The sequence below is a fragment of the Diabrotica virgifera genome, chromosome 1 (genome assembly GCF_917563875.1).
Source record: "Diabrotica virgifera virgifera chromosome 1, PGI_DIABVI_V3a".
In the NCBI taxonomy this organism is placed as follows: domain Eukaryota; kingdom Metazoa; phylum Arthropoda; class Insecta; order Coleoptera; family Chrysomelidae; genus Diabrotica; species Diabrotica virgifera.
The window spans coordinates 161,792,089-161,816,454 of NC_065443.1; the positions used below are offsets into that span (position 1 = coordinate 161,792,089).

Here is a 24,366-nt window from a genome sequence, read left to right on the forward strand (position 1 = left end):
GCTAGTATTTAATTGATTATGCGACTTGCGGTCCACTTTATGCTGAACATTCTACGGTAGACCCACATTTCAAATGGCATTACAGTAAGGTCTTGTTTTATGCGGCGTATATGTTCTTCAAAAAACCGCATATAAAGAAATCGCATAAAAAAAGACTTTACTTGCATTGAAAAAGTAGGGATACTTTCCGTGATTTTCTAAAATCACATATAATGGTGGACGTTTGTCCACCAAAAATTGTCTTTGATGTTATTTTTTCTTCATTGGGCCAACTAAATTCTTAAAGAAGAAATTAAAAACGCAGACTAACGATATTGAGATTGCAAAAACTTTTTCTAATGGAACATGAAACTTTACGACACTTAATTAAATGTTTCAATCCAGAAATCAAAATGTGCTGTTTATTATACTGCAACTTGAAATCAGCAACATTTAAATTTAATTTCAAAACAATTACAGGTTATACAGGGTGAGGCAAATAAAGGGCCTATTAGAAATATCTCGAGAACTAAAGGCAACAGAATCATGAAAATTGGAATAAAGGGGTTTTGAAGGATGGTCTATTAAATGAAAATATTTTCATCTCTTTGTAACTCCCGGTTATACCGGAAGTTGCTTATAACTTCGTTTTTTTAAATGGGACACCCTGTATATTTTTACATTTTTGGATTCTCTTCGATGTCTCCTTTCTTAAAATATGAGGTTTTGTAATATTATACAGGGTATTTTAAAAGATAATTACGTTTCTTTATTAATTTCGTAGCAAAATTAACACACTGTAGAATTGTAGTAGTTTGACATCTAAAATTCTACTTACGTTTAAATGATTTTTAATATACTCTACTATTGTTAAGAATCATTAGTATAGCTAAATTTTTAATTTTAGTATACAGGGTTGGTCGAAACTCGGAATGAGTATTTTCTGAATTTTCTTAAATGGAACACCCTGTATTTTAGTATTGTAATGAAATGATATTTTATGGTACTTTTTTATTTCTTAAGCATTCCCTATACCTAACTGCTTTAATTTGTGCTTAATTGTTAATCGCACCAACAATCTAAACTAAGTAGATATTTCGATAGCTAAACCATTATTGGTAATCTTAAGGACCAGTCTGGATTAATATGTATTTATTTCTGAAAAATTATTTTGGATTGAGTATTTTCACAGCCAACCTAATAAAATTTTACGTATTTTTTGTTGCAATTAATGTTTAGCTTGAATCACCAATAACTCACAAATTAAAGCAGCTAGGTATAGGGAATGCTTAAGAAATAAAAAAGTACTATAAAATATCATTTCACTACAATACAAAAATACAGGGTGTTCCCTTTAAAAAAAGTCAGAAAATACTCATTCCGAGTTTCGACCAACCCTGTATACTAAAATTAAAAATTTAGCTATACTAAAGATTCTTAACAATAGTAGAGTATATTAAAAATCATTTGAACGTAAGTCGAGTTTTAGATGTCAAACTACTACAATTCTACAGGGTGTGAATATTGCTACGAAATTAATAAAAAAACGTAATTATCTTTTAAAAACCCTGTATAATATTAGAAAACCTTATATTTTAAGAAAGAAGACATCGAAGAGAATCCAATAATGTAAAAATATACAGGGTGTCCCATTTAAAAAAACGAAGTTATAAGCAACTTCCGGTATAACCGGAAGTTGCAAAGAGATGAAAATATTTTCATTTAGTAGATCATCCTTCAAAACCCCTTTATTCCAATTTTCATGATTCTGTTGCCTTTAGTTCTCGAGATATTTCTAATAGGCCAGTTATCTGCCTCACCCTATATAGGTCTGGATCCCGCGTATAAAAAAAAGTTGATTAATAGCAAGCTAAAAATTTGATAATAGCTTAAGGGTGTCTAGTCGGACAAACTTTGATATATGGGAACACTGAAACAGGGGAAGTTTTAATTGTGGAACAGGTTAAAAATTTGGAATGGTCAGACCACGAAAACGTCACATGTATTTTGTCCAACAGAACTTCCAATTGTTATGTTACCCTTTCATTAAACTCTCATGCAAAAATCAGACTCCTATTTATCACCTGTCATAATTCCTATCATTTGACATGTTCTACATGTTCCACTCATGAAAATGCCCATTTGGTGATAAATAGCAGTCTGATTGTTGCATTAGAGTTTATTGAAAGGGTAACAAATCAATTGGAAGTTCTGTCGGACAAAATACGTGACGTTTTCGTGGTATGACCATTCCAAATTTTTAACCTGTTCCACAATTAAAACTTCCCCTGTTCCAGTGTTCTCATATATCAAAGTTTGTCCGATTAGACACCCTTAAGCTATTAACAAATTTTCAGCTTGCTATTAATCAACTTTTTTTATACGCGGGATCCAGACCTAATACCTTTCAATGCGAAATTCAGATTGATATAATAGCTGCATGGTACATCATGTAACAAGGGAAATACCCGAATTGCAAACTCTCAGACTACTGGATGGGAATAGTTAATATTAATTATACTAATTGTTAATAATAGACATTTTTGAACGAAATACCAACCGCATAACTTCAAAATCGCATAAAAATAATCCGCATAAAAAGAGACCTTACTGTATACGCTTTTAATCTGCTATTTTAATAGTCCAAGTCTCTGAAGCGTAGGTGGCGATAGGAAATATTAATGCTCGAACAAAGTTTTGTGTTTTTTATAATGTCAGTGTTCTTCCATATTTTTGTGAGTTTGGCTGTTGCTGATCTGACCATTGTAATGCGTCTACGGATCTCGTCGTCGCATCCTCCACAGTTAGTAATAACGGAGCCTAAGTAATTAAATTTTCTGACTTGCCATCCTCCACAGTTAGTAATAACGGAGCCTAAATATTTAAATTTTCTGACTTGCCATGTTTCTTATCTCTGTTTGGTTTTTCCTGATTATATTGATGATTAGTACTTTGGTTTTCTATATATTTATTTTCAAACCATATTCCTTACTCCTCGTGCCTAGCCTGGTCACAATTTGTTCCAGTTCTTCTAGTGAAAACGCCAAGACGTCATCATCATAACGTAAGTTTTTCTTGCTCCTACAGTTGCTCCACCTTGCCATTCTTCAAAAGCTTGACGCATAATATGTTCATTATAAATTATATTAAATAAATAGAATGTGGGAGGTTATACATTCCTGTCGAACTCCAGATTTTAATTTGAAGTTTTTGGAAACCACATTATTAACTTTTACATTAGCGGTGTTATTTACGTAAAGTTCTTGTAATAAATATATTAGATGTTCTGGCGTACACAATTCTTAAGTACCTATATGCCACATTTATCCCATTTTGCGGTATCGAAGGCCTTGAAGTAGTCAACAAAGCAAAAATATGTTTATGTTAAAGTCAAGAAATTTTGAGTCCAAATACCTAATGCGTATTTCCATTCTTAATTTCTGTATTGTTCGTCAGTCCACTTATCCATTTTTTCTTCAATACATTTTTGTCCATCCAATCCATTGCGTTTTACTATTTTTTATGAACTGTTTACTGCCTTCTAATTCGTGCATTATCTTGTATCATGTAATGATGTCACATTCTATTTTCACATTAAATATTAGTATTTAGCTATAATAACTATATTGTATTATTCATATTGAAATTATTTTCTTTTTGCAGAGACTTATATAACATTGCCAAAGGTTCATGTAGATGTTCGGCCAGTAGCTTCTCCAATTCATAATGGAACCAATAGAGCAGTAAGTACAGATCATTTCACGCATCATATATGTGTTGTTGAAACTAGTTTTCACTATGAATCACCCAATGAAATTCCAGTTAGTTCAGAGATATATAATATAGTTTAGCTCTCCAGGCTTAGAAGGTCCATGGCTTGGTTTACTATTCCTTTCCAATCTCTCCTATTTACCGCTTTATTTTTCCAATTTGTGACTTTAATTTCTTCTATGTTTCTTTCGACATATTTCTTCCATCTGGTTTTCGGTAAACCTTTCTTCTTCTTTCCTCCTATTTCTCCCGTTAGTATTATTTTGGGAAGTCTCGTGTTTGGCATCCTTTGGATATGTCCTAACCATCTCAGTTTTTGTGATTTTATGATCTCTACTGTATTTGGTTCTCCATACATCCTCTCCAATTCTACATTTGGTCTTCTTATCCACATTCCATTCCACATCTTTCCGCCAAATATTTTTCTGAGGACTTTTCTTTACCACGCTTTAAGCATGACTTGCTCGGATTTGTTCATCGTCCATATTTCACTGGCATATAGTACTATATGTCTTATCGCTGTCTTATATATTCTTATCTTAGCCATTCTAGATATATCCTTATTTCTTAATAAGTTGTTTAGAGCAAAGATACAATGATTACCAATAATAATTCTCGCTTGAATTTCTTCTTTTAAATTTTGTCTCCTAGTGAATATCGCTCCTAGATATTGGAATCCTTCTACTTCTTCGAATTTATATATTTTTCCTTCTGTGTTTATTGTCAGGTATTGTCCTTATATATATTCTCGTCCTGTCGATTTCATACAGTCTTTTCTTCGTTTATGTATATCCCTTTTTTCTTCCTGTCGCCTCTAGTCTTTTTAGCATTTCTTTTAATTCTTGTTTACTTCTGGCCTGGCTATCAACACTATGTCATGAGTGAATGCCAAGCATTGGTGTTTTCTTTGGGATACAAGTCCTGTCCTGTTAATTTCGGCTTCTCTGATGACAATTTCAAGAAGGATACTGAAGAACAATGATGACAGTGGGTCTCTTTGTCGTATCCCTTCACCGACCTTAGAGCCCTCGTAAACTGCTGACTTTTTATCGGCCGATAGTTTGGTCGGCTTCTTAATCAGTACAGAGAGGTATGCAGATGCGCACATTACACCGATTCAGTCTCTGCCGACAAAAAAGTTTGATGGGCTTCTCGACTGCATTCAAACTATAAAAAGTCGGCCAACTGTCGGCCGACTGTTTAACTCTTAGTTTCAAAAGTCCGGTGTCAGACACCGGAGGAGCTACACGTACGAGCGGAGCGGAGCAGCAGCGAGAGCAGCCGAACGAGGTGGGGGTAGCCCAACTGTGAACTTTTTAGTTCATTCTTGAATGTAAGCAAGACAGCAGTTGAGCGCTTCTCACTCTCTGAGGCGAGAAGGAGAGGCAAAAGCCGATCGACTGGATGTGGTGAAACTAAGGAAGTTTGATTTTATTGAATTCTATGAGACGCCACAGCTAGAGATCGGTTAGCAGAAAAAAGTAAAGCGGGCTCGACGTGAGCCCGCTACGGGATTTCTACTGTGCCTCCGTAAGGGTATCGACACTGCAAGGTGTAGTTCTTTGGAATCTACATCGGGCAGCCCCGGCCCCTAGGTCAGTAGAACGAGAAAGTCAAGAGGATCCCGTACCCAGTTCTGTCTGGGTACGTGAACAACCGCGCTTGGTACAGGGAGCCAACCCTGAAACCGAGCTGGCGTCGGGCCAGTCGGCAGAAAAAAAGGCTTCGCCAAAATTAGGACCATTCGCCCCCAACCCCAGATCACTCGAGTCAGATCTCGGTCACCCCCCCGCTCCATGGCACCTACCCCGCCAACTTATGAGGACACACGCAAAGTGGGTCCTAACCTGTTTCAGGAATTAAGCGCAGTGAAACTGACGGAAACTCGTCCGTGGACGACAGAAGCGCGAAAAACGATGGTTTTAAACTCCCTAGGAGCGAGAAGAAGAGGGAAAATTCCAAAAAGAAGAGAGAGGAGAAAAAGAAAGAGAGCGACGAGAAAAATAAACCAGAGGAAACGAAGAATGATAAGGACAACCCAAAAGTAGAGGCCATGGAGGAAGAAGTTCCCGACGAGGCAGGCAGAGGTACCATCAAAAGAGCACGGACAGCCAAATCCGAGAGCGAAGAGGATCCAAATGACGAAGTAGCAACCATGAAAGAAGTGATAAAAACGTTGAATGCCAGGTTTCAAATTGCCGAAGACCAAATGGCAAAGAAAGAGGAAGAAAACGAGCGACTAAGGACCGAAATCAAGAAGATGTCAAACCGGTTGGACGACCTGTTGACAGAACTGAAAGTGACTAGAAAACTCATTGAAAAGAATCAACAACAAGAAATGCAGACTAAACCGAAGCCACAGCCAGCCTCTGAAGCCAAGAAGCCACAGCCAGCCCCTGAAGCCAAAAAGCCAAAACCAACCGCTGAAGAGAGACTGAAAAACATTCGAACCGAAGACAAATCGAAAAACAAAGAAGAATTCCCGGTACTGCCATCCACCTCCAAAGATGAAGAATCGACGACATGGGATCGTCAAGCCAATAATGCGATGAGGGCCAAGTCACCCCCAATAGAAGTGCTCCTGCCAAAAGGACCAGTCCAACCAATCCATCCAGCTACGAGCGCAGGTGGTGGTGTGCCTGCCCCGAGACGTCCCAGTGTCTCAGAGTCAGAATGTCAGATGGAAACCAACCAAGATGAAGATACCGCAGAGTTGCCTGAACAACAGGTAACACATCACCGAAAACCGTCTGTAATAAAATTACAGAGCGTGAACGAGACAGGGGCCATCCTCAGCATTGCCCAAAAGCAAAAATCATAACGATCAACAAGATCTCAAAGAGCGGTAGGGAAACCCTAATACAAGCTAAAAGCCCCGAAGATTACAGGAACATGGTTAAGATAGTGGAAGATTATGCTAAAGCATACGAAGCCAAAGACAAAACCAAAAGGCTACAATGGATAGCCTTCCCGTTAGACGAGGATAGGAAACCCAGAGTGGTTATAAGAGGGTTACCAACAAATACCACAGAAGAAGAAATAAAAAACGAAATGGCAGCACAGTATAATATTGTCTGCCATTCAGCGAAAAACATGTCCACCAGAGCCGGCCCAAAGAGACAGCTTCCAATGTTCGTCCTGACTCTGGACCATGAGGACGTCGAGGATGCCAAGCCAATCACAAACCTGTGCCACATGAAGGTCGTGGTAGAGGACCTACGAAAGGCTAACGGACCAACGCAGTGCTTTAACTGCCAGGGCTTCCACCACGCCCAAAACGCGTGCCACAAAAATCCAAAGTGTGTGAAGTGCGATGAAGACCACCAAACGAAACAGTGCAAACGGGACATAGAAGTTAAAGCAACATGCGTTAACTGCAAAGGAAGCCATCCAACCAGCTACCGAGGATGCCCTAGGTGCCCAACATGGGGAAGAACACCACCAAGAAGGCCACAACATCAAGCACAACAACAAAGACGACCGCAAGCAACCGGGGTTTCCTACGCCCAGGCCACACAAAACGCTCAGAACAACACAGCGATCCCAGACGAAGACTACCTAGTCAGAATGGTCACCAACATAGTGACTAAGGTAGTCAAAGAAGTGATATTGGGCACCAGGGAGGCACAGAAGTAATGCTGACAGAAAGGGGATACTTGAGAATAGGCTCCTGGAATCCGGGCGGCATAACAACAAACCAGAACATCTTAGACGAAATCGCCAACAGATACGAGATGGACTGGACATCGTAGCCATACAGGAAACCAAACTTACCAACAACTTTAATCTAAAGTTTCCTGGATACGATGTATATAGGAACGACCACACGAGAAGATCAGGAGGAACAGCCATCCTAGTCAAGAAGGGAATCAAACACACAAGTTTCGCGACTCCACCACTAGTAAACATGGAGGCAACAACAATAGAAGTGAAAATGAGGCAAGGCGCAGTCAGAATAACATCAGCCTACGTAAGACCGCAAGACCCATTAATGGATGAAGACCTCGACGCGTTCCTAAACATCGCCGACTCAACAATAATAATAGGAGACCTAAATGCGAGATCCCCAACTGGAATGATAGAGCTACGAACCGAAAGGGAAGATTATTAAACAGCTACATAGAAAATAACGAAGATACAATGGCAATGGGCCCAGAAGATCCAACACACTTCCCAGGAAATGGACTACCCACACATATAGACATCGTTGTTGCAAAGAACCTAGGACTTCAAGCAGAACTAACCACACTAGACGAAGGGAACACAGACCACAACCCCATTCTACTAGAACTAGGAACATGGGAAGAAACAAATCAACGGAAGAGAACTAAAAAGAAAATAAAGTGGACAAATTATAAAAGATTAGTTAGTGAAGGAATAAACATAGTGCCAACTATAAATGATCCAGAACAAATAGAAGAAAAAGTCTTAGAGCTAGAAAACATAATACAAGAAGCGATTAGAAACAGCACAACGGTAGAAGAAGTTGAGATCCATACGGGAAGGTTCAAAGACATACCACAAGAAGTAAAAGATCTTATAAGGGAAAAGAACAGAGCGAAGCAAATAACCAGAAGAACTAGAAACAGAGTAGATAAAACCTGGGCAAATACACTAAACAGAGAGGTGAAGACGGCTCTTCGACTACACCGCAGCGAAAAATGGAACAACTTCTTACAAGAGATGGAAGAATCAGACCCAAACATGAAAAACGTCTGGAAGCTCCAGAAAATGCTAAGAAGCGACAGAAAACCCATCCCCCATTACATGGAGCAAACGTCATGGTATACTCCATAGAAGAAAAAGCTGAGTCGATGAGGTCCACATCGAAAGTGAATGCAGGCTAAACTTCCATGAAAACGAGGACGACGACTTCTTAGAAGAAGTCGAAGAGCAAGAAGAAAGACCAGAGGATCCACAAGACATCATCCCCCAACATCACCGGAAGAAATAAACGAACATATAAGAAACAGTTCACCGAGAAAAGCGCCTGGTCTAGACGAAATATCAAATAGAGCCCTAAAATACCTTCCCAGAAGAGTTATAGTGTATTTTACAAACATAGTGAATGCGATATTAAGATACAAAAGATTCCCAAACAGATAGAAAGTAGCCCATGTCATCATGATCCCAAAACCTGGCAAAAACCACACGTTCCCGCAGAACTACAGACCAATCAGCTTACTCCCAGCGATCAGCAAAATAGTGGAAAGAATCATCCTCAGAAGACTGCAAGCGGAAACAAACAGACTAGAGATAATCCCAGAAGCTAAATTTGGATTCAGAGCAGAGCACTCCAGTGAGCTACAAGTACTTAGACTAACTGAGTACATAGCAGCTGGTTTCAACGATAAGCAATACACTGGAGCAGCATTCCTGGACGTAAGCAAAGCTTTCGACAGAGTATGGCATAAGGGACTCATATATAAAATGCGAGGCTATGGGTACAGCGGGGCGATGACGAGGCTGATCTCTTCGTACTTGGGCGACCGGAGCTTCAGGGTTCGGATAGGACAAGTCCTGTCCGAGTTCGGGAGCCCGGAAGTTGGGGTACCGCAGGAAGCAGTCCTGTCACCCCTCCTGTACACAATATATACCGCAGACGTACCTAGAACTCCGGGTATCACTATGAGCCTCTACGCAGACGACACAGCGATAGCGGCCAAACATAGAAATGTAGACATAGCAGTGACCAACCTGCAAACAGCGTTAGAAGACATAGAAGAATGGAGCATAAAGTGGAAGATAGCCATCAACTCGGAGAAAACGCAAGCGGTACTATATAAGAAAGGAAGACAACAGCCAGAAGAACAATTGACGGTGCAGAACACCCCCATCGAGTGGAAAGACGATGCCAAATATCTAGGAGTCATCATGGATAAAGGATTAACCTTCAAGAAACACGTAGAAGCCACAGTCCAAAAAACCAACATAGCAAGAGCAACACTAAGAGGATTAACAGGAAAAAGAAGTAAACTGAGACTAAAGACTAAAATAAGGCTCATAAACAGCATAATATTACCGATACTAACGTACGCATCTCTCGCATGGGGACACGTGTGTAACACATCAAAAAAGAAGATACAGGCGGTCCACAACAACAGCTTAAGAGAAGCAGCCAAAGTCCCAAAATACGTAGCCGAACGATTCCTCTTCAGAGAACTACAACAAGTAAGAGTCACGGAAATGATGACAGACAAGGCCAGGGTAAAATTTGCAGAACTGGAGCACCATTCAAGCCCAATACTGCGAGAGATGCTAAGGTACGACGTTTTCCACCTTTCCACCGGTGGAAGCACAGACGTCCAAAACAACAAATATTGTAAAGAGGGATAAATAAATAAAATAGTGTAAACAGTGAACGGTTCGTAGCTCGAAAACAACAAGTGCCGAAGAAAACGTAACATACGTAGGTCCAATACCACGATCACCTTTAAGGTAAGTTAGAAATAGAAAAATACAGAAGGGCGTAAGCCCCCAAAAAAATATATGAAATACAAAAAAAGGCGTAAGCCCCCAAAAAAATATAAAAAACCAAAAAAAGCAATTTTAGTTCCGCGGATAAGTAATTAAGAAGATAAAGACATAGAGCGCTTCACGCTGGCCTAGTTTTTTGCATTCGATTAGGGTACCACATGGAATCCTATTACCCAGGATTCCATTGTGAAGAGCATTTGGCTACGATAGTTGTGCCCCCATCGCGCATCAGCGTGCTATGGGGGGGACAGGGATGGCCTGGGGCATTGGAGCAAGGTGGGGTGATCCCTGTTTGTACTCGGGTCAAAACACCTCGCCCCCAATGAATGGTTACACCCGAATGTACTTTTTCGATAGGGTGGACATCTCCCACAGGTCGGGTTGAATCAAATTGCTTGCTTGCTTGCCGACTGTTTAATCAGTATTGGTTAACTACAAAGTTCGCACACGCGACGATTGTTTTATCGGCCAGTAGTTCAGTTTGGAGAATTCTCGAATAATTTTCGGATTCGGAATGTAAATGACGATTTGAATTTTTGAATACAGTCATGTTTAAGACAATGAAGGAAGGTAGACTTTTGTTATCCTTTCAGAGAAGTAGAGAACTACAGTAATGTAATTGCATTGCACAATAATTGCATTGTTGTAAGTCACGTATGTTAACAATATAAATAGAAATATCAAATAGTCCAGGGCGCATCTGTTTTGAGATGGACGTTGAGAGGTGACTCATATTTTTTTGCAGAAATTGCTTGGAATTAATTCATATAATAATAATTGAGTTATCCTCCCACTCAAAAAGGTCCGGAATATTGTTTAAATGATCAAAATGTCAAAAAATGAAGGTACCATTCGATTTTTTTCTTCGTTCGTTTTTTGATTATAACGTTACAAATATTCATTTCCGAGAAAAGTTGCACTGACATAAAAGTTGCGCAATTAAATTTCTTATAGTATAGAATTGGTTAAATATTTTAAAAACTGTCACCCTTGTTGCAAAATAGCAATTTAAGTTTTATAACCATTTATGCTACCCTTAGGAACTTCATATTTCACCCAGATAAACTTTATGAAATAGTAAAACAATACTGTGAATTTAGTTAAGATCGGTTGAACAGATTTTGCAAAATAAATGTTGCAATCCAGCTTTCGCAAAAAAATTCATTTTTTCAAAATGTTGCAGGACTGAAAATAAAGCATACAGCAAGTTGAAACTTTTTCTGCGTATAGAAGAATACTGCACTTTTATTTGCAATTTGCAAAATTAAAATCGGTTAACTACCACGGCGTCAGGCAGTGGCGTGCTGGCCATATAAATGAATCGGTGCAATCACCAAGAGGCCGCAGCCTTTTGAGGCCGGTCAGATAGGATTTTTTCACAAAATTTTTTAGATGTAACAAAAAAAATATTTTTTAATTTCTAATCGAATTTTAATTTTGCTAATAATATTAATAAAACATTTCAAAAAAATTTAAATTTTTCCAATTTCCTTAAAACATGTATGCAGAATAAAAAATGTCTTCCACATTTTTTCCGAATTATTGGAAGTATTGAAAAACGATTTGATCAAGACAAATGATGTGAAGTGAATCCAAAAATTTATGATGTTATATGCACTCTACATCCTAGAAATTTTGACAATAAAAAATGGTATACCTTTAACGGCATTTAAATCATTTACTGAAAAATTAAGAAATTTTTATCCAACCATAATTGCGACTGCAATTAGAGAAGAACTCGTGGATTGTGCTGATAAATGGATTGTATTAAAAAATAGGATTTTTCAAAATACTGAAATTATAGAAGATCGAATTAATGATGAATATGTTCAGTCTACAGAAATTATGAAGGATGATATTATTAATCTAAGTGATAATGAACATGAAGTAACAAATGACAATGTTGTTGATATCGTGATAACTTCACCTTCGTGTGGTACTAATAAGTATAAAGATTGTATAGCTTGCTGTTACGCTGTTTTGCATAAGTACAACTTATATCAGTGTACTTATCCAAATTTAAATAGTATATAAGCATTTATTAATTCTTTCAGTGACACAGAAATCTTGCGAAAAAAGCTTTTCAACGTTGAAATACATAAAAAATCAGTTAAGAAGTACTTTAACACAAGATCACTTGGAAACATTTATACTAATGGCTATAGAAAAAGAAACTTTGTATGAGCTTCAAAATGATGAAATAATCGACGAATCTCAAAAATCTACTTTAATGCGGAAATTATTGGTCGAGAGTTAAGTTATTATTTTATAAAATAATTGCAAAAGAATGTTTAGATTATTTCATTGTATTAACATTTTAAATATTGTTGAATTAAAGTATTTGCACTGTACTTGTATTTGTACTCTCTTGTATAATCGATTTACTAAAATTCAACTTAATACATGATTGAAAAATTCTCAAAATTTTATTTTACTTTTATCTTAATTACTACATCAAATTCATATTATATTTATTCAGGAAATCATGGTTTCTGCCTTACTGTATACAATATTGGCATACATGTCATTTATTTTTTTTAATATAATATTTTTTTTTATTTAGGAATAACAATAAAGATTTACAAAAAATAAAAAGCATAATGAGTACTACCTAAATAAACATAAATAACTCACTGAAGTTGAGCTACCTTGTATATATATTATTAATATACATACAAAAGTAGCACCCCTTGTGCGTGAGACTTAAAAATATAATATATTAACTTACAATATAAACAAAAACAAAAAATATTTAACAATTGTATAAATGTATACAGTTATATGGGAATTTATAAAAATACTAAAAACTCTAACATTAAATAAGAAAAAAATAAAAATATACTAATTTTACTGTATGTAATTTGTGATATAAATGTGTCCATCAATTCAAGGAATGTTGCAGTTGATAATAAAAATCTCTATAGATGTAAACTTTATTTTCGATATTTATTTCATACTTAAGTTTATTTATTAGAATTGTCCATTAATAAGTTCTTCGCAAAATTTTGTTGATTTGTTCCCAATCCATTGTTTAATTTCATATTTATACCTATGTTTTTTATAATTTTTAAATTGTTTTAAATTATCCGGTAGTAAATTGTACAATTTGGGCCCTATGTAACCAACATATCTTTGGAGGATGGATTTATTACATTTTGGTAGAATTGCATTATGTTTTATATATCTAGTTTGATGGGCATGACTGTTAAAATTTAATATTATCTTTTTTTCATGTATATGTATAAGGGCTTTATAGCAGAATAATTTACGTACAGTTAAAAATTTACTTTCATTATATAACAGCTCACTAGAATATCTTAAATTTTTCCCGTATATAATTCTAATTATCCATTTCTGAATAATATTTATAGAATGTAAGTAATTATTGCGTATTCCACCCCATCCTAAAAGACCATATGTGAGTTGAGATTGTATAAGTGCATAATAAATAATTCGTAAATGAGTTATTCCTAAAAATTGTTTTAAAAATTTAAATCTTGATAAGAGTCCTCTTAATTTATTTACTATATTATTTGCTTGGGTGTTCCATCGTAAATGCTTATCAATTATTATACCTAGATATTTAATTTCGTATGTATGTGGAATTTCATTTTTTGCATCAATTTTTAACGGGCCAAGATTTGGAAGGTTATTAACATATGATGTAAATGGCATATATTTTGTTTTTTCTACATTTAAGGTAAGTTTATTAAACTGAAACCACTTTTGAATTGTAGCAAAATCTGTTTCAGCTTTTTGTTTTAAGTTATTCCATGTATTTTCATCATAGAAAATAGCTGTGTCATCTGCAAAACTTATTATCTTACCTGTGATATTTAGTCTAAATAGATCATTAATATAAATATTGAAGAGAATTGGCCCCAAGACTGTTCCCTGTGGTACTCCGTAAGATATAATTCTTCCTTTACCGATTTCTCCATCTATAGAAACATGTTGTTGTCTATTTAGCAGATAACTTTCTAGGATGTTATATGCAAGTCCTCTTATACCATATTTTTGAAGTTTATTCAGCAGTATTTTATGTGAAACCGTATCAAATGCCTTTGCTAAATCGACAAATATACAAAGAGATGGTTTTGCATTATCAAGAGCTTTGTAGATGTTAGCTGTTAGAGTACAGATTGCATCTTCCGTTGATTTTCCCTCTTGAAATCCATATTGACATTCAGATAGTATATTAAATTTTTTAAAAAAATTTGTAAGTCTTATTTTAATTATTTTTTCAAATATTTTGTCTATATTTGAGATCAGTGTTATAGGCCTATAATTTTGACAATATATTTCTTCGCCAGATTTGAATAGTGGTTTAATAGTTCCAATTTTTAATATATCTGGAAAAATGCCTAAATTAAGACATGAATTTATTATGTATGTTAAGGGATTTGAAATCTGTTTTGATATTTCTTTTAAAGTTTCAGATCTAATATTGTCGTGCCCTGGTGACTTTTTATTTTTTAAAGATTTTATAATTTCTTCAATTTCATTTTCAGTTGTTTGAGACAGGTACATACTATTTTTTATTTCCAGTATGTTTTCTCGAAATTCAGTTGGTTCAGGGATCATTTCTGCATATCGTTTTCCTAAATCGGTATAGTAGTCAACAAATTCATTTGATATGTCTGTTTTGTTAGTTAGTATTTCATTATTTTGTGTTTTTATCAGTTTTATGTTTGTTTTTGAAACTGTTTTTCCACATAGTTTATTTATGCATCTCCATAAATTTTTAGACATATTTTTGTTAGTATTTATTAACCCTTCTGCATAAGTTTTTTTTGCTTGTTGAATACGTTTTGATAAATTATTTTTACTTACTTTGTACCTGTTCTGTAAATTTTTATCATCGGGATGAGTTTTTAATGATTTGTATAAATTATTTTTTTCATTTATTAATCTAAGTAACGATGGTGTTATCCATGGTTTTTTGTATCTTTCTTTGTGTTTAATTTTTATTTTCTTAGTATTAATGTTTATATAATTTTGTAGTTTTTTAATGAAACATTCCATGCTCTTATTAACATCTGTTTCAGAGTAAACTAAAAACCAATTTTCTTTTTCTAAATCAAATTTAATTTTTCGTAATTGATAAAATATTTAAACATTTTTGATTGCATGCCATTTATATTTGTGTTGTTAAAATTATTAATACTGAGTGCTATAGGTGAATGATCAGTTATATCATGGTATCTAAAAATATAAGATGTAATATTATTCTCAAAATTTAAAGAACATTTGACAAATAAATGATCCAGACAAGTTTTACTTGCGGGACGTGTATATTCGTTTATATATGATATAAATCCATACTCACTCATGATACTTTTATACTCTTCCACGAATTCTTCATTACAGTCTAAAAGATTAATGTTTATATCACCTACAAAAATATGAATATCGGATTTATTGATATTATTTAAGTAATTCATTAAATTATTATTAAATGTTATTGGAGAAGTACTTGGTGACCTGTACAGAGCTGTTAAAATTATCTTCTTGTTGTTAATTAAAATTTCTAACTCAACTAGTTTTGTTACTGTTATATCTACTATTTTGTATTTATGGTTAATATTCTTTTTTATATAAATCATTACTCCATCGTTTTTATTAAATGTACCTGAATTGTATATTAATGTATAACCTTCAATTTGAAATAAATCCAAATCATTTTGTTTAAAAGTTTCCGTTAAAATTATAAGATCAAAATTTGTTTTACATTCAGATAGAAAAATTACAAAAGCATCAAAATTTTTTTGACAACTTCTTATATTCATATGCATAATATTAAGAGGTTGTAATAAATTATTAATTAAAGTATTAAAGTTTGTCATTGATTCTAGTATGCATGATTTTTTATCAACTACTTCATATTCTTGAATAAATGCATCCATATTTTTTTTAGTAAATTGAATTTGATTTCAATAGTTAAATAAAAAATGAAAAATTTAAAAGCTATTAAAATGTTAAAAAAATGTTGGTATAAAGAACATAAATATTTGATAAATAAATGTTAACAGATTTTGTGAAAACAAAAACAAGGTAAATGATTTTCACCTTTAAATATTTTATAGTATTTATTTATTTATTTTGTATTTATTTTTTATTTTGTAATCTTGTTTTTTGTTTAAACTTGTTAACATTAGTTTGCCTATTATTAATTTGTAGTCTATCAGGAACTGTGTTGTTTTTCAGAGTGTCTTGTGAAGAAGAAGATATAGAAGATCTAGAAGAAGTTATAGATTTACTAGAGATCATAATATGTTCTTTCCTTTCACTTTCATCAGTTTCACCTTCTTCTTTGTTCCTATGTTGATTGTTTCGGTCTTTTAATGGTTCTTGGTGCTTGGTGGAATTTGATGTCAATGGTTCACTGATGGTTTGTTGCGCAGTTGTGTTAAGTGGTTTTAAGTTATCAGTGGTATAGCTTGTACCATCAACGTAAAGTCTATTTCCTTTAATGTATGCTGCAGTTCCTTTTTCTCGATAATAGTTTAAATGTTCTTTTAACGTTTTTTGTTCTTCTCTCTGGTTGTAAGTTAGATCATTTACAACATAAATTTTTGTGTCTTTTAATTGAAAACAATTATTGAGAATTTCTTTCTTTTTAAGATTTGATATTAGATTTAATTTAAGTGGTTTATTCCGGACGTTTTTTAAGCAATAGAAATTATTTATATCATTAACACTCAATGTAATTTTTAAAAGTTGACTTAATTTATTGCAAAATTCGCTTACTTCTAAGTTTTCGGAGTTTTCAATACCAAAAATTAATAAATTATTTTTAATTTGGCCTCTTTCCAAATACTCAACTTTCTCTTTTAATTGTGAATTTTCCTTTTCTAAATTTTTTATCTTTTCGTTCAAGTTTTCTATGTTTAATAGTATCCTTAATTCACTTGCCTGTATTGCGTTTTTCAGTTCACTTTTAATTTTCAATATTTCCTCGATTAGTTTATCAAATTCATTTACCATTTTTATATAATTTCTTTCCAAAATCGTTTAAATTTAGTATTTTTTAAGAGAACTTTTTAATTTCTGCTTTTCAGTTTGATAGTTTTTTGACAAATAAAATTATTTGTAAAATTTTTGCTTATTCTTAAATAAAAAATATATCAAATTAAAAAACTATTGAGTTTAAAGTTGTATGTTTGATTTAAAAATAATTTATATTTTTGTTTTTTTTTTGATTTTATAAATAACAATAAAACATCCTGATAATAGAAGGTAAAGTAATGGGAGGCCGCTTTTCTATAAAATCACCGGGCCGCTTGAAAAGTTCCAGCACGCCACTGGCGTCAGGAATTTCTTTAAATAAACACTAATTTTGGGTGCTACGCGCAGGAAAGCGGATACGTTTGCTCTGATTAAGCATTCCAATGACCTGTCAAAAATTATCGAATAATGCGGCTGCCAATTTTTATCTAATATATTATTTTCTTACTCTATATTCTGTAGTATTTTAATATTGTAATTCCACAAAAATCAAACTAATTTGATTATTGTTTGTGAAATATTGTTTAAAAAATTGCATATGTTTAAAAATAATAAACATTTATTCTTCAAGTTAAAATATATGAACAAAGAAAGTTTTTGCTAAAAAAAGTATTATTTCAAAGAAATGAATATGTGTTATTATTTTGCAATAAATAAATTTATTTATTTATATTGAAATGTACTAAAAATTAAAATTTATCAATCATTATCAAAGGTCACTGGAATGCCCAATTAGAGCAACAGTATCCGCTGTCCTGCGCCTAGCACCAAAAATTATTGTTTATTTACAAAAATTCCTGACGCCGTAGTAGTTAACCGATGCTAATTTTGCAAATTGGAAATGAAAGGTACAGTATTCTTCTATATGCAAAAAAATTCAACTTGATGTCTGCTTTATTTTCAGTTCTGCAACATTGAAAAAATGCATTTTTTTGCGAAAGCTGGATTGCAAAGTTTATTTTGCAAAATTTATTAAACTGATCTAAATGAAATTTGCAGTATTGTTTAAATATATCATATAGTTTTTCTGAGTGAAATATGAAGGTCCTAAGTGTATCATAAATTGTTGAAAAACGTAAAATGCGAATACTTGTTTTTCTATGGTTTTCGGCAACAAGGGTGACAATTTTAAAAAATTTTAACCAATTCCATATTGTAGTAAATTTAATTTCGCAACTTTTATATCGATGCAACTTTTCTCGGAAATGAATACTTTTAAAGTTATAATCCAAAAACGAAGAAAAAAATCGAAGTTTTCCTTCATTTTTTGACATTTTAATTATTTAAACAATGTTCCGGAACTTTTTTGTGGGAGGATAACTCAAATATTATTATATGAGTTATTTTCAAGCAATTTCTGCAAAAAAATATGAGTCACCTCTCAACATGCAAATGTACTAATATTTTTACAGATGCGCCCTGGTCTAAAAGAGAATAGCAGGCAATGGATAAGAAAATGTATTAGCGTGTTTTGCTTTGACAATATAATTTGGTGTTTCCACGATTCCACGGCAAAATTCCCATTAAATTTTTGTAGAGAAAAGAATAGAAATATGGTTTAAGGCTACAGAAATTTCAGTAGGTCTACCGAAGTTGGCACTCATCAGCCTCTTATCTTCTTCCCTGTATTATCAGTCTTGGAATTTCATATCGCTGTCCCCTCATGACGTGTCCCAGATATTGTAACTTTCTTATTTTTATTGTGTTTATTATTTCGCATTCTTTGCCCATTTCTCGCAATACTTCCGTGTTCCTTTTCTACTGTGTCCATGCTATTCTAAGCATCCTTCCGTGACACCACATTTCAAATGACTGTAGCTTATTTATGTGTTCTTGTTCAAAGTCCAGCATTCAAGTCCATATTGCAGTACCGAGAACACGTAGCATCTCAAAGCTCTTACTCTCAGTTCGAATCTAAAGTCTTTGTTGCAGATAATTGTTTTCATCTTTAAAAACGCATTTCTTGGTATTCCTATCCTGGTTCTTATTTCTGTCGTTTGATCATTTTTCTCTGAAATCCAAGTTCCTAGGTATTTGTATTGTCAACCCTTTCTATCGGCCCATTTTCCAAATGTATGCTTGTTTGTATGTTTGTTTTATTCTTAGTTATTATCATGTATTTGGTCTTTTTTATATTCGTTTTTAGTCCGTATTCTTCACAGAAACTGTTTGTTTGGTTTAGTAGTAATTGGAGTTGTTCAGCAGAGCTTGCCATAATCACGGTGTCATCTGCATATTTTATATTGTTAATAGATCTTCCGTTAATTATTATTCCTTCACTTTGAGATAGTAATTCTTCTTCAAAAATGGCTTCATTAATAATGCATTAAAGAGTCTTCTTCTTTGAGTGCCTCTCCTATCGGAGATTGGATATCATTAGGGCGATTCTAATTTTATTTACTGCTGTTTTGAACAATTCGTTAGTGGTACAGCCAAACCACTCTCTCAAATTTCTCATCCAGGACATTCTTCTACGGCCTGGATTTCTTCGTCCTTGGATTTTTCCTTGCATTATGTTTTGTAGGAATGTGTACTTTTGTCCCCTCATCAGGTGGCCTAAGTATTCAAGTTTTCTCTTTTTTATATTCAGTAGAACTTCTGGCTTGTTATTTATTCTGCGTATTACTTCTTCATTTGTAATTTTATCCACCCAACTTATTCTTAGTATACGGCGGTAGCACCACATCTCAAAGCTTTCAAGATTTTTAATATTCCTCTGTTTAAGAGTCCACGACTCAACACCGTAGAGCAAAGTACTGAATACATAGCATTTTAACATTCTAGTTCGTAGATGAATACTAATATCACGATTACAAAATAATTTTTTCATTTTTATAAAAGTAGACCTGGCAATTTCAATACGTCTTTTTATCTCGTGATTTTGGTCACCTGTTTCATTGATAAGGGTTCCCAAGTATTTGTATTCGTTTACTTTTTCAAGTTGGGTACCGTTTATTGTGATACTAGTGTCATTTATTGGATTCTTACTGAAGGTCATATATTTGGTTTTTTTGACGTTCATCCTTATGCCGTAGTTATTACATATCTCATTCATACTTTCAACTAGATGTTGTAGATCTTCCGCTGTTCTTGCCATTATCACAGTATCGTCAGCATATCGAATGTTATTGATAACTTCTCCATTGACTATTATCCCTTCGTTTGCATATGAAAGAGTAATGGAGATATAATACATCCCTGCCTAACTCCGATTAAAGGCGAAAAACTTTTTTGGGTAATCAAGTCATTTAGTATGCATCGTGTAAAATTTTCCACTCAATAATTTATCACTGAGAATTGGATGCACCCAATACTCTCGGAATCTTGTCTTGGTTTTCCTCCTCCGTTGTATGAGAGCAATAATCACATTTCTGGAGAATTTTTTCATTATGCAACCACTCACTTCAATAGTCAAATACGAACTTTAGTAAATCGTTCGAGAATAGTTGGCCGACAGTTGTTGCTAGTCTGCGCCCCCTTCACCAACCCGACTGTTTAGTTGGCTCGGCATGCGCACTAATAGCCCAACTCGACCAAACTATCGGCCGATAAAAAGTCTGCAGTTTGCGGGGGCTCTTAAATTTATCTGTTTCCTTTCCATTTATTTTAACCCTGTTCTCTGTTTCTCTGAGTGTAACTTTTATCATCTTTATTAATTCTTCACTTATTCTAATTTCACGTACTGCCTTGTATATTTCTTTTCATTTTACTCTGTCAAAAGCTTGTTTAAAGAGGATAAATAGGGCCATTGTAAATTTTTCATATTCGTAGCTTTCCACTTGTATTTCACGCAGCAGGAAGATTTGATCCACCGTGCTGCGTCCTCTTCTGAATCCACATTGATATTCTCCTATGTCATTATATATCTTATATGTTATCTTGCCTTTTATATTATGTACTGCAAGTATTTTATATCCAACGTTTAGTAGCGCTATTCCCCTGTAATTATGGCATAATCTTTTGTCGCCTTTTTTGTGAACTGGACAGAGTGTGGCTTCAGTCCATTCTTTTGGTATATGTTCTTGGTCCCAAATTTCTTTTTTCAGCTTTTCCAAATGCTTACTTAGTACTGGTCCTCCTTATTTAAACATTTCAACTGTTATTTCATCCTTTCCTTGGCTTTTGTTTTTCTTTAGTTGCTCTATAATTTCTTTTATTTTTTCATTAGGCGATCTTTCCTCTGTTTCTTCTTCATCAATATTTTCATACAGTTCTTCTTCTTCTTCTTCTGTATATTCTGTTGGGGGTATTTCATTTAGAAGTTCTTCTAGGTACTCTTTCCATCTGTTCAGTATTTCCTCGTCGCTTACTAAATTCCTTCCATTTTTGCTTTTGTAGTGTACAGGTTTTCTTTGGTATCCCTGTTTCTTATTTTTTACTCCTTGATATAAGTTTTTGATTTCTCCAGTTTTATAATTTTTTATGCATTTCAATTTAACTTCATTGTGCTTTCTTTTCTTTGATCTTATGAGTTCGGAGATAATCTAACATAATTATTATTGATTACTTATACCTACAAGAAATTAGACACAACAAAGAGAACTATCAACGGGTTTAAGCATAAAAGAAATTGATTACCTATCGGAGAAAAACTTTTCTCAGATAAAAGCTGATATTTAACCGTGCTCTCGAATTACACAGCAAAAAATTCTGTGGAAATATATACCAGAGTCCAAAAGTTTTTACAGTAGTTTCACCAATTAATATTAAGTCAGGGTACTATTGTCGGTACAACAGTACCATTTTTGGACTAACATGAGCTAAGATTATTGAAAAACATTGGAATATAAAAAATATGTTTCAATCATAACAGCAAATATCAGTGGATAATCATAACACTCAAAACCAAAAGCTTAACAAATATAAAGACGAGTTAAACTGTACAAATGACTTAAAGGGTCTTGTATCTATGAAAAGTAGGACTGAAGCACAAATTAAATCAAACTTGACCAGATTTCCATAAACCTTAGGCGTAACCAGGGGGGGTTTGGGGGTTATAACCCCCCCCCCCCCCATTGGGATGTACTTTGAGCTCTATACGCTTAACAACATAGCCCTCAGAGACCTTCCAGTAGTTGTAACCCCCCCTTTCAGGTAGTTGTAACCCCTTCCTTAGGATCATCCTGGTTACGCCTATGCCATAAACGATACTGGACAATCTAAAAAGTGGGACAGTCTTAGTCCATATAGTGAGCATTTGAAGTTTATTTATATTTTCAGCATTTATTTATCTTGGCCCATTCTGTGCTGTTTTTAAGTGCTTGTGTAAATAACTCTTCTTAGTATATATTAATTAATTATTATAATAGTAATGGTGAAATTACACAGCCCTGTGTCACTCTACTTATCTGTTGCGCATCCGTGCTATTTATATAGTCGTTTCGCTAATCTGATACACAACTGTCTACACTACAATCACAATAAAGATGCATTAGAAATAAACAAGCACGAGGAGCACTCCCAAATCGTGATTTGGGAGTGCTCCTCGAGTATTTAACTTGTCTTGGTTTGTTTATTTCTATTTAATGCATTTTTATTGTGATTGTAGTGTAGGCAGTTGTGTCTCGGATTAGCGATTCGACTATACCTAATGTTACAACAGCCTGTTGACTCAAATAAAGATTTCTCACTACGTTAATAGTCCAGAGTCATAAGGATTTTCTCGGGACACTCAAAGATCCAGGTAGCTGACTACTTTTTTAGTTATTGTAGACCTATAGGAAGAAAACCTACCTGTTTGCTGCCTAGAGTTTGCGTCCGATTTTTAATTATTAACAATTTGGTGCAAAAATCGCGATTTTTTCGATTTTTGGCACTCCATTCAAAAGCTAAACAGTTGATATAAAATTACAAAATTCAGTTTTTTAGAACATTGAAAAACTTTCAAAATGCCGTTTTTTGAAAGTTAAAAAGTTAATTTGTTGTTACGCAAACTGCAAAATAAGTGAAAATCGTTATTTATTAATAACTTTTACTAAAACTACCTTAGAACTTTAGTGTTTCACCCAAAGTTGGATATTGGCGTACTTAACAAACATTCAAAATTTAAGGCCGATCCATTAATTAGTTTAAGAGTTCTATTTGTTTTTCCCGACACCTTTATTTTGCAATAAGATAAGACAGAAAATAATGAAGATAGGGCAATTCTGAGTATGCAAAATGAAAGTAGAAAAGTGATAGTATATATAAATAATTAATATAGTCAATATTCCTAATGCCAAATTTTTGAAATTCTGTAGTTTATAAACATTTAGAATAACTTTAAAATTGTTGACCGTAAAATAGTATATTGTACAACAAGAGAGAAAAAAGACATATTTCTCACGAGCGCAGAAGTTTGTTGGCACGAGACGAGGTACGAGGCGAGTGCCGCAAATCAAGCAAGGGAGAAATATGTCGATTTCTTACGTGTTGTACACTGTACTTTTTCTATGGATGCGTTTTTGTCAAGAGTTCAAACTTTAAAATTAAATAATTTAGGTACTTTTATGTAGATTAGATGCCAAAATTGGAATAAAATACCTATTATACACATATGTAGGTATTTAATATTCTTAATATTTATATACTTTTATATATTTACAATTATTATAGTTACCAGTTATATTTAAACAGTTTTGAAAGGTAATTCCTGGTAAGTTTTGATTTGACACATTTTATTTGACAAAAATAATTGTGTTTGTATTGTGCATGTTACCATGGAAACCGCGAGTTCTACGTATGGAACCCGTGAGAAAAAATATTTCTCACTGCAATGGCCGACTTTTCTCACAGCCTGAGAAATTGTTTGTTTTGAATATATGTAAGTAGTGAGAGAAGTTACACATTGTATAGCATCCATAGAAAAACAATATTTTTATATATTCGAAAAGATAGTATTTTAACACGATTTTTTAAATAAAAAAATTTAGTCTGAGTTCATTTGGGACAAAGTTAGTCATAGGTTTTTTTTTAATTCACAGCTAATTTGTTTATAATAATTAAGGAATCTCGTTAATGCCATTTTAAAGAACGGGATTTTGATCTTTCTTTTTTTAAATTGTATGTAATTTCTACGTAAACTACAAATATGCAATTTGTCTATAAATTTATTAATTAATAAGCAGTCTAATATGTTTAAACAATTCTTGA

General features: G+C 33.8%; 1 protein-coding gene across 3 annotated transcripts in view; it reads left to right on the forward strand.

Annotated features, from left to right (window-relative positions):
• LOC114332797 (probable tubulin polyglutamylase TTLL2) overlaps nt 1-24,366 on the forward strand; it is a 312,654-nt gene that overhangs the window by 278,344 nt on the left and 9,944 nt on the right. For all 3 annotated transcript variants that reach the window (XM_050645643.1, XM_050645638.1, XM_028282572.2), the window contains one exon: nt 3,643-3,722. In XM_050645643.1, the coding sequence (XP_050501600.1) occupies nt 3,643-3,722 (80 nt within the window). The remainder of the gene's footprint in view (nt 1-3,642; nt 3,723-24,366) is intronic.